Source organism: Lasioglossum baleicum, chromosome 5 (assembly GCF_051020765.1).
Source record: "Lasioglossum baleicum chromosome 5, iyLasBale1, whole genome shotgun sequence".
NCBI lineage: Eukaryota > Metazoa > Arthropoda > Insecta > Hymenoptera > Halictidae > Lasioglossum > Lasioglossum baleicum.
The window spans coordinates 5,842,101-5,853,950 of record NC_134933.1 but is presented as its reverse complement, the minus strand read 5'-3'; the positions used below and the strand labels follow the sequence as shown (position 1 = coordinate 5,853,950).

At 43.4% G+C, this 11,850-nt stretch overlaps 1 protein-coding gene across 1 annotated transcript; it reads right to left on the bottom strand.

The window, feature by feature from the left end:
- Positions 1 to 569: 569 nt before the first annotated feature.
- On the bottom strand, positions 570 to 4,482 carry LOC143208824 (uncharacterized). Its single transcript, XM_076423668.1, has one exon. The coding sequence runs from the start codon at positions 4,159 to 4,161 to the stop codon at positions 2,356 to 2,358; it is 1,806 nt and encodes a 601-aa protein (XP_076279783.1). The 5' UTR covers positions 4,162 to 4,482; the 3' UTR covers positions 570 to 2,355.
- Positions 4,483 to 11,850: the final 7,368 nt, after the last annotated feature.

The window sequence follows — 11,850 nt, the reverse complement described above, 5'->3', positions numbered from 1 at the left end:
CGACTGATAGAGAAATAGAATGTTGTTTCTGGTTAACACGTGCCGCGCCGAGCCGCTTTTGCTCGACAATTAAACAAACTTACAGTAGAGTTGCCAGATCTTCTATATTTCATATGTGTGAGTCTTCTATATTTGAACTTGATCTCCTATATCATATTTGAATAAAAAATCATCTTTGTTTGAATAAAAAAGTTTAAAATGTGCTGTGTACCTCTTTTACTTGAACTCCTATATTTCATATATACATAACTCATATATACATAATTGCAGTTACTTCTTCTATATTTGGTTAAAACATTTCTGGCAACTCTAACTTACTATGTGTTTTGTTCCATACTGCAATTTTTTATAACGCCCCAGTCTTTTGGTGGAGAGATATTCCACAGTGTTAAACTTGTTATAAAATATGTTTTTAGCGCATTAAATAAATATTTCGGAGTGTACCACGAGTATCATCAGAGGCTAGGGCTGCCAGAAATGTTTTATCCAAATATAGAAGAAGTAGTGAAAACTGCAATTATGGATATGTATATGAGATAGGCTCAAAATATAGGAGTTCAAGTAAAAGAGGTACACAGCACATTTAAAATTTTTTTATTCAAACAAAGATTTTTGGAAATTCAAATATGATATAGGAGATCAAGTTCAAATATAGAAGACTCATGTCAAATATAGAAGATCTAGCAGCCCTACCAGAGGCCTTATTGGATAGTTTAATGTGTACCATCGGTGGTACACGTGGCACGGAACGTGTGTTAAAAGATCTTAAATTTGCACAGTTGCGTTGTCGTATACAAATACGTGTTTGTGTTCCCTATTTTTCTGAGAAGTGTATAATCAGAACACTGGCAGATCTATAACAGGGAGAACATCGTGAACGAATGGATAACAGGAAAAATCCCGTTCGGGTTCCATTCCGAAGCTAGTTGCTCGAGCCTGCTCCACTCTTGCGAGAGTTATGGCTTTAGGCTCTTTGCGATATAATAAAGTAAGTTTTGTGTGGAACAGTTTACTGAAACTTTAGAAGTACAAATACTCCATGTATCTCGATGTAGGTGTGTGTGTACGGTGTTCAGCTACAGGTGGTCATTCTTTGGGGGATCAGTTCTCGTTGACAACTTACAAAAATCAGCGTTTACCTTCGATTTTAAGGTGTTAATAAGCTTGACACTTGAATCGCTTACTTCGGTGTTGATTTGATATCAAAGGACTCAAGTTGGGGAAATAGGGTTTGACGAGGATTAATTAATGACTGGACAGCGGATTTTATGCATTTATAACAAATACGAGTAGGTGTAATTTAAAACATTAAAAACGTAAGAAGAATTTAAAAATACTGTTATATTATTTTCAACCTATTAAACATATTAAGAAAGAAAATAAATTTCTATTTCAGACCAATTTGTTGCAATTCAGACAGGAAGTTTTTATTTTACATAAAGATTCGCGCGGTCTATTAATGACTATACATATTGCGTGCTGTAAATTAGGCATTTCACGAGTGACGAAAGGTTTCGTAAACGACATAAATACTTCATTGACACGTTTTTCTTCGGATAGCAGAGGCCGAAAATTTCCGTGAAATTCATCAGGGAATCGAGATCGCTTCTCCAACCCTTGTATCGACGCAGCTTCGTTCTCAGTAGCAGATATTCTCCCGGAGAACTCGAGAAGTACTGATGCTGAGAGAGAGTGAGAGAGAAAGGGGGACCCGGTGCCAGCAACAGGTGGCATCAAAAATTCATTCGCGATGCTTGCTATCGACTACAACGAACACCTGTTTCTGGGGTCCGATCGATGTTCTTAATTGTAACCCCCTAAACCATAGGTTCGTAAATTCTTACCTCTCTCGTGGTAGCCGAATCCCCTCGAACGACGTTTGGCTTCATAAAAAGCTGAATTTTGAATTTACTTGTTCAATATCGATCCGCTAGGCGACGATCGATGGATCTCGACGTCAGAAACAGGCGAGCCTTGGCTACCGAAGTTAGGCTAACGATTACTGCCACCGTTAAGACGGTTTTACGACGCTTTCAAGACCTTGGATCGATAAATCATTGCTGGCGAGTCGTTCTCAGCGTTTCTGTCGTCGGGTTCATTGAATGGTCGACACCGAAAACGTTATTTTAATTCAGAAATGCATAGGAAAACGGTGGAAGATATCGCTCAACTTCTCTGGCGTGTAAAAAGCGCCATTATTAAATTATTTTAGTGTAATATATCAGTAGAAAAAGGCAGCGGAATATTTGATGATGTATGATGATTATAACAGTAAGAAACAACGTGTAAACAACATCGTCAGACTTTAATTTGAGCTTTTAGAGAGGAAATTCTAATTGAAAAATGTCCAAGGTTTCACGAATCGATCCACTCGATAGCTTTCCCCATCAAATAGTCCTTGGTGCAAGCCAGCGCCATATTAGTGTCTATATAGTCCACGACGTCCCATCCCAGTCGCACCATCATCCTCAGCACTCTTAAAAACGCCATAAACACCGTGCGGAGATCATAAAGAATCCCGGACATTCTGACAAGGCCACGTGCCACGATGAAGCTACTCAAGGACCGTCGACCTTGATCCCCCAACGATTGACTCTGTATCGAATTGCGACTCGTTCCACTCGTTGGGCTGCCATAATCCCCCATAAATCGTTGCCGGGTGACGGCAAGTAACGAGGGAGCTTGCAAGGGATACCTAACAGGGTTTCTACTTCCCTCTGCTCCGATTCGATATCGATTGTTCTTCTTCAATAATTGTTTCAAACTCTCCCAATTGTCTCCCCCTGTGTTCATTAACCTTTCCCTTGGCCAAAAACCTTTCTTCTTCATAGAAAAGCTATTTTTCGCCTCTAAAACATATCCAAAATCATTTCTCGTTCTCCAGCTTCCATTTCCATTCCTCATCCTCCTTTCTTTATGAGTCTTACGCTTCGAAATCGGCGTTTCATGCTCGAACGCAAGGGAACGTCTCTGAAATCCTTGGTTTTTCGATGTACATTCGAGAAAGAGCTTCCGCTGTCTCTTTCTCAGCATCCTCGGCGCTCTCTCTCCCCAGGATTTGACGTTCAACTCTTCTCCCGTTCTCTCGCGCCGGAAATCCTCCGGCCCCTCCTCATCGTCGAGCTTTCTCATCGCATTACGGCCCTTAAATCGCGAATCACCGACGAACACGACCCTCCGAGGGGAAAGCACCGATTCCAGGCCTCCCGGGCGAGAACGCGCGAGTGAAAACGCGAAACCGGAAGTGCCATCGCTCCCTCGCGAGCGTAAAACTTTACGACGCGTGTCCGCTTCGGGACCCTTCAATTTCCATCCGAGTTCGGGCCCGCCTTCCGCCTCCGTTCCTTTAAATTCAAGAACAGACGGAGTTTCGACGACCCGCTTCACCGAAGGTGATGGCCCATCGGCGCCATCTTGTTCCGCAAGATCCCGGGAACGTTGATCCGTGACTTCGCGAGACTTCGTCGAAATGAAAAGACTTTGAACAGGAGAATTTCCGCTGGTAACGACCGTAATTCGTTGGGTCGCGGTCAGCGAAGCTAAAACGGTAGAGAGTCGATGGTTCTTTTCTTCGAGCGACTCGAAGCTGGTACCGAGAGCCTGAGGATTTCGGGCGGAAACGTCCTTTTCGTCCTTTTCAGAGAACTTTGTAACTTCGAACTTGCACGGCGGGTTTGAAATGTTTCTTCGAGAACGATTAGCTGCGAGACATTTCACGGATCTAGTATCCCATTGGTTCTCACGATGTTCATTGCGTAAGAGCGTTGCCGTTCTTCCCAAGTCGATTTTGGTCCCATTATCGTTTTCAGGGTCGATTAGTTCGCGGGACCGTTTGCTCCGCGTCGAAGCAAACAAGTTTCCCCGATTAATTTGAAAATTGGCAACATTCGGTGATGCAGATTGCGCCGATGGCGGGTTCCTCGCGGTCTGGCCTAACCGCAAGAAATACTCGGCCCAGCAGTAGCCGAGAGCCACCTCCTCCTGGTACATCTTGTAGATTCTGCGCCAATATTTGAGCGTTTCTCGTATCAGTGCAAAGGGATCTATCGCGTCCTCGGTCGCCACCGGCGAGAGCAGCAGCACCGACAACACGAGCACTGGCGAAATTGTTGGAGACATTGATCCCTGTGCAAATTCCACGTCGGTTAAAATAAATGGCATGGACCAGACCCGCTTTCGCTCTTCTACATAAGAGGGAGCCTGGTGGAGACTGCTGAAAATTAAGGAGAGTTCGTGAATTTATTGCGACAGAGAATAGATCATTCAAAAATTTTATAAAAAAACATTAAACCGACTTCGAAAAAACGCTCTGGAAAGTATGAAATAATTTCTATTTAATTTATGTGAATACACACGAACTTAAATACAATACAATAAAATCTTTTCGGAGGCGGCGCAAAATTGAAAATTTTCGACACTGGAAATTACGAAAATCTTTAAATTCTTCTACATGCTTTCACATATTAATGTATGTACCTTCTCTTTTCACCTACTGATTTCGAAGTTAACATCTATCATTTGAAAAATTTTCAATTTTGCGCCGCCTCCGAAAAGATGCATGTATATAAGTAACATACAGTAAGGAGCATAACTGATTCAACATACTTTAAATCAGAATAACTTTTTTATGAATGGACCAAACGACTTCAATTTCTCTGTAAGGCTAGAAGAATTAGTTTAGTAAATGACGTCTAAAAATTTTGAAAAAATGCATTTGGTTGGAATTGTGAAAAAAATTGTATAAAATTGATTTTTGCTACTTTTTTAGCTGGGCCAATAACGAAAATTTAAAAGATGTGTTTGTTCAACTCGTATAAATTATATACGCTCTGAAAATTTCATTGAAATTGGTTTACGAGCTATAAACGATCAAAATTGGTAAAAATTGCAATTTTTCAAGATTTTCGGCTTTTTTACCACTTTTGATCGTTTATAGCTCGTAAACCAATTAACCAATTTCAATGAAATTTTCAGAGCGTATATAATTTATACGAGTTGAACAAACACATCTTTTAAATTTTCGTTATTGGCCCAGCTAAAAATGTAGTAAAAATCAATTTTTACTATTTTTTTTCGCAATTCCGACCAAATGCTTTTTTTCAAAATATTTTTTAGACGTCATTTACTAAACTAATTCTTCTAGCCTTACAGAGAAATTGAAGCCGTTTGGTCCATTCATAAAGAAGTTATTCTGATTGAAAGTGTGTTGAATCAGTTATGCGCGTTAGTGTAAATAATACGTATTGAGTGCATAAATGTGTGACGATGGTAGCAAACGTGTTAATACATATAAATACCTGCCGTTTAGTAGCGAAACTGGCCCAGACTAGTTTTCCCGAATATGGGACGCCTTCGGCAGAATATTTTCCTAGGATTATTCTATCGAGCGATGAGCGATGCCCCGTCCTCGTCCTCTCGTTTTCGCGCGGATTCTTCGCGGCTGTCGCGAATTCACGCGCGACTTTCAGCCGGAATCGTTCGAGCCACTCTCATTTTAAACGTCGCGGAGTGTCGTTCTCCCTCGGTTCGATATTTTACGGCAGCTACCGGCCCTGACGCGGAACTTCCGCGAGCACTTGTTCGAAATTGTTTCTTCGGCTTCCTCCGCTTCACGGTTGCGCTCACCCTCTCTCATATTTGTCCGAGAACTTTCGTTCGCGTCGACGTGCCTGGGGAGAGAGGAGAAAAAATTGACGGAAGTTGGGCCGATCGATCGTCCCGCGTTTCGATTACGAATTCCGTGCTGAACTTTTAGCTTCACGACAATTCTGCGACAACTTCTCTTCCCCTTTCTGTATACGATCCAAGTCTGTATGATAATACTTGTATGTATAGTGTTTTTTTTAAAAAGGGAAGAATTGACGGAATGACTTTGCGGAACACAAATTTTGCACACACAATCAAGAAAGAACAAAAAGAATAATCGTGTCCATGCTCTTTCGAAACTGGTTGAAAATTGAACAGCAAGTTTTATAGAGATTCGTCTACCGAGACGTTGCAAAAAGATGCAAGCGTTTTTCTCTGCTGAAGAAAGAAGTCGGCAAAATTACCTCAGATCGTCGAGAAGATTGGTGCCACTGGGTCAGGTTTCCCCGTGCACCGTGTCACTCAGGAGTACAGCACAAAATGAAACAATTAACGGGGCACGAGGTACGAGGAGCACCATAGAGGATGAACGGTGCGACGAAACAGGCAACTGTCTTCATCGAATTACTCGCCGCAACTAGGACAGGGTATGTTTTCGACGGATTTTACTTTAGAACTGGCTAGCCTTCGCCAGATGAGTGCGGTATACGCGCGATGGTAATCAGTGTCCCCGCCAAAACTGCAGAAAATGAACAACAACCTCGTAGAGTTTCCTGCGACGCGTCGTCGCACGACAAGTCCTTTTCTGTGTCGGTGTTACACGTCCTCGGCATGCCATAAGACCAAGTTAACGGGACACCTTCGATGCAAACGAGGATGAAGCACGGCGGACTGCATTCCTTCTTCAAATTATAGGGTTTCGAGTAATTATAGTCCCCATTCCGAAACCGCAGTTGTCGGGAAATAAAATCATAGAAACGTCTCGATCTCGCGGAGCAGTTATTACTTCGAATCACACTTAAGCAGAAAGTTAGAGAGATTACAGTGTGTTGTACTTAACACATGTTCTTTGAAGACAGTGCTAGAAAAGATGTGTCCTTCGATTTTTACCCATTGCAATTTTATATTTTAATTTCTGGCGGAAAATGTCAATTGTAAAATTTCATTTGGAGATCGACGAAGACTTAGGAATGCAAAATGTCACTAAATCCTTCGATCCGAGCACTGTAAGATGCGAGCAGGCCGATAAAGAGGAAGAAACGATCCTGGTCGAAAGGCAGAAGGGAGTGAGCTATCGTTTTCACCGGCGTTTCGTGAGGTTAAGGGGGATCCAGGATTGGGGCAAGTGTAGTTTTGCTCTCCTCCAGGCTTGCTTTTTCCGCTACCCTTCTCTCCTCCTCTCTTTTCTCTTCCTCTCTTCCTTCCTCTCTGTCTCCGTTTCTCCAGGCACTGTCCGTTTCCTTCTGCTCCGCGGCGAGAATGGAAGGGGGAAAAAAAGGCGAAGAACCATCCCAGTTCCCGGTGTGGATTTCCAAAGCAGGAGATTGGCCGTCGTAAACTCCGCTGGGAAGGCCGCCAGAGTTTCGACGAGCTCCGAGAACGATGAATCACGAAGCAGTTTCACGGTTTTAGGAAAAGAGAATGAGATACTCTCCCGAAGACCTGATGATTTTAGAGGCGCTGCTCCCTCGATTAGCTTCCGAGCGGCGAGACAGTGCTGAAATGGACTACGCGACGGTACCGCCGAAAACTTTCCTGCGATTCGTTTATTTTCGCTGTTGTGGCCTCGGCAATTTACTCGGAAGCGTCTTGCTCCAGTTCGACGCGTTCTACGAGCTTTTTAGAATACTGGTTACATGCGATTCACGCGTAATTCTTCTCTGCAAGTTGATCTTTCTTGTGGCGTCTATGTGTGAGCCGAATTTTATTAGAATCTGTACGGTCTTAACACTGTACCGATTATTTGCATCCTCTTCCTCAATCATCAGCCTCGAATCCCACTGGAAACAATTAACGGCGCATCTTGGGCCCGTTGAACAAGCAAACCGATGCGTCAGTGCAATCCGATTGTCTCAAACCGGAGTCCGTGACTCTTGAATAAACAAACAAACTCGACAGACACTCGAGCAATAATATTTGTTGACTGTACTTACTTTCCGTACAGGTCTCTCGGCGGCTTGGTACATCCAATAGTTTCCATTACAGAGCCGTTCGAGCCGAGTGGCTATTTACATTAAAATTCAATGAAAATTCATGGAAATAATATCTTCGTGCAAAGTACGAGTCACGCTATGAAAGTGGAGTATATTATTCTATCGAATGGTGGGCCATGCATATTCATCAGCCCGGCTGCTGAATATTTAATGCATCGTGAATGCTCGTTAGTTATAAAGCGAGTATTTCTACAGAAAAAAGGAATCACGCCTCGTGCCCAGATCGATTTCGACGATGTTCCTCCGGATAACGCGGAAGTATTACAATTGTTTAATGCGTTTAATAAATACAGCAGGCTAGGGAGAGTTTCGCGATCGGTGGACACATCTTCCTATGTGCTGACGGTCGAGTTCTCGAGACTTTCGGGAGCACATCGAATGGGAAGCTCGAGTATTCAAGTGTTTCGAGATATCGGGCAGTTACACAGGACAGGGAAGGCTGCAGTGCGCGGGGGGGGGGGGGCGAAGTTTGCAGACATCCGAAATTCAGGTCGCCACGAAAAAATAGGTTAAGATCGATTCTACAAGAAACACCGGCCGGCGCACAAGGGTTTTTGCAAGGTTTCGATGGATCGCGATTTCTACGAGTCCCTGCCAATTTTTCCGGCAATGCTAACATCCGAAGCTTCAATCTTCCGTACACTGGGACTTTTCCAAAAATTTGGAAAGTACTCGCTAGCAGAGCAGCACGCTGGAGTCAGCCAAAAAGTCCCCGTTTCAAATCAGAACGCTTTTTCATCGGAGAATTTCGTATATTTGCGATCAATTTGCAGGACAGCGACGAAGACCAGGGTACGGGAAACGTGACTGGGTCGCAAGAAACCCGGCCTTGCATGTCCCCATCGAATAGATTGAAATTGCCCGTCTTTTCCGAGCGAGATCGCGTTCTGCCTCGACGGGACAAGCAGTTAATTGAATCGTTCCTGCGAACGTTATATGCCGGCAATCAAAATGACAGAAGGGAATTGGAGGAGTCCAGCATTCCGATCAGTCAAACGCCAGGCAATTTCGCGAAATCGTGGCTCCGTCATCGATGTCGACGGATGCTTTCCTTCTTCACCTGCAGGCGGCCCCACCGATAAGAGCAGTCAACTATGCGTCACTGAAGACGAGAGGCGTTCCTTCCAGGCGTTTCTAAAGCAATCTGCATTGATCCGGCCGCTACACCTTTATGCGGCTCCTCGAGTGTGCCTGGTAAACGCCGCTCCCCGGATAAGCTCTAAACCAAGAGTTACTATTATCTTATTCAGATAGACGAGTCAAAGTCCGCGGGAACTTCGCGGACGGCTTTAGATAAACCCTCCAACCGACAACTCCTTCCACTTTTTGGTTAACGCGTTGCTCGACCAGGAACACTGCCGCCGATTTTCTGAAAACTTGCGCTGAAAGCTTCTTAGGGAAGAAGGACTATCTCTTTAGCGGGCGCGTCGTTTAGGATACGCGCAAACAGCTTTACAAGCTTGCTGATCGAAATATTTGTTAACAAGCTGTTATTCCGAAATGTTGATGTGCCTACGATGCATTGTTTGCCAGTTTTTAAACACACATATTTGGTAGGGCCCGTTCGAAATTTTCATCAACAGTCTGACTCGATGTTATGGTGCAAAGGGTTAACAACAATATTGATCTATTTTCAAGATTTGAATGGAAGATTCAAGATCTTGGTCATTTTAGAGACATCGTCTTACTATTAGGTGTACAAATCATTAGGTCTCATAGTTAATCACACATAATTATCAACATTAACACGTTGTATGCCGCGCGTATTTCGTGTGCTTCACACGAGTTTCGTTTACAATATTTCGTTCATAGAGGGGACCAGCATTATCAATGCTAATTGTTAGTTACCGGATAATGAAGTTCTCATCTTACGCTATGATCCAATTAATTTCGGCTGTAACAAATTGATGCTCCATGCCATTAATTTTATAATAACCATTCTTACTCATACGTGTCACTCGAACACCGACTTGTATCATTTTACTATGACAGTCAATAAATGACAAAGTCAATGTTATTGCAATTTATTCGATTTGTCACACAGCAGGCTACACGTCCATCTCGGTTCATTTAAGAAATCAAGGGACACACTGAAGTATTGGAGAACACACATCTGTCTAAATAAAACTTGTGACCACCACAAGATGTTCTTCTTGAAAATACATAGTTGAGTGTAAAAGTTTCAATATGACACAGCGCGGGTAGGGGACGCGTTAAGGAGAAACGTATGCACATCCGTAATGGCAGGCGAACTGCATTGATCCAAGGCCATTCGCATGTAATCGTAACAGCCGCGATAAGCCGCGGATCGTTATCCGCTCGATATAGTTTCCGGAAACGTATCGACGGTGCTCCGACAAACGGAAACACGGGTGATCGGTGACAGGTACCCCAGGGACTGGATCGTGAACACCTCTACGATTCGAGTTCTGCCTGACACCTGCTACCTTTCGACGAGGCGGAAGGTCCGAGTCCTTCGCTTCAGGTTCTTCCGGTTTGATCGGATCATTAACACTAGAACTACCGAAGGAATCACTGTGACACGTGCCACACCTCCTGTCGAAACAATAACAAAATTATAAAGACTGTGAGAAGTTGTTCAACTATTCGCACGTATTAGTGTGAACTTCTACTTCAAATTACTTCATCGGCAGGAATGCAAATACACGCGAAATTAATTCAAACAATTTATCGCAATTGAGAAATTGAGAACGGCTATCGACAACATGTCAGTTCAATTCACGGAATTCGTACACAACAATTTCTAGAACAGTGCAACGCAAGTATTAATCGCGCGAAGGTAACCCAAAGTGGTCCACAGCTAGCCTAACCCAAAACGAAACCACGGAACCGATGTTCGATTCGATCACTCTCGGAGCTGGTCAAACCTGTCCTGGCCGAGCGACCATCGAAACAAGAAGCACAACACGATGGAACAGTAAAAGATGTAAAAATCAAGGACATGCGTATCGAGTTCATTTTTTTCGAACCTTCAGAAAAATCAACAAAGCTACAAGGTACTGTTACATTGCAAACGATCGGAGCTTAGCATATGCACGATCAACTTGGTAATACATACGTGCAACTGGACCAACTAAAATAGCTAATGGCGAAACAAATAAACGGTTAAATTGCAGATGATGCTCGATACATGCTCACAGCTGATCGCACGTTCCCCGCGAAATATCGCGGCGAATCTGCGGCATAATCTGGCACGCTATTACCGCTTATCCAGCGAGTCGATCGGATACGTAAAACGTGTTCCGATCCAATTCCGGCGCCAATAATACCGCTTCTAATCGTCGATTCGGGGCCGATCGATTCGCCAAGACAAGACCCCGACCTCTCTACTATCTTTGGTTCTCGCCGGCGCAATTTTATCCCGGTAATAACCGGGAAAGGCATCGGTTTGTTGACCAGAAGCGGGTGGATGTGAAACTTCTCTATTTTTAGAAGCCCCGGAGGCTTCTGGGTCCTGGGATCGGTTCATCCAAGGCTCACCCCGAGTCCCGGACGAGTGGGTGTCGGTGTAACTGTCCAGCCGAAGACAAAGTGTGGAGGAGAACGCGTGGAAGGATGAGAGGACGCGAGACAACTCAAACGCTCAGACTGCCATCGGTTTATGGTGTCACGGCATTCGTGTGTCGTCTCTGTAAAATAAGTGGAATTAATCCAAGCTTGTCATTTTTATAAATACTTGCCAAACACTTGTGTTTGGTAGGATTAGGTTAGTTAAGGAACATTTCTCTGGAATTGACTTAAAGCATTTTGCACTAAAAATTCTTAGCCGAGTAATCCGAAGAGAACCTTATAACCGGCCATTATTTAAGACCTGTCAATACATTTTTTCCATTTTTGAAGTACACTAACGAGCATAACTGATTCCACACACTTTAAATCAGAATAACTTTTTTATTAATGGACCAAACGACTTCAATTTCTCTGTAAGGCTGGAAGAATTAGTTTAGTAAATGACGTCTAAAAAATATTTTGAACAATTTGGTCAGCCATTTGGTCGGAATTGCGAAAAAAATAGTAAAAATTGGTTTTT

What these genes read in the sequence shown, in the direction of transcription:
- LOC143208824 (XM_076423668.1), bottom strand. Translation starts at nt 4,161, where the DNA reads ATGCCATTTATTTTAACCGACGTGGAATTTGCACAGGGATCAATGTCT.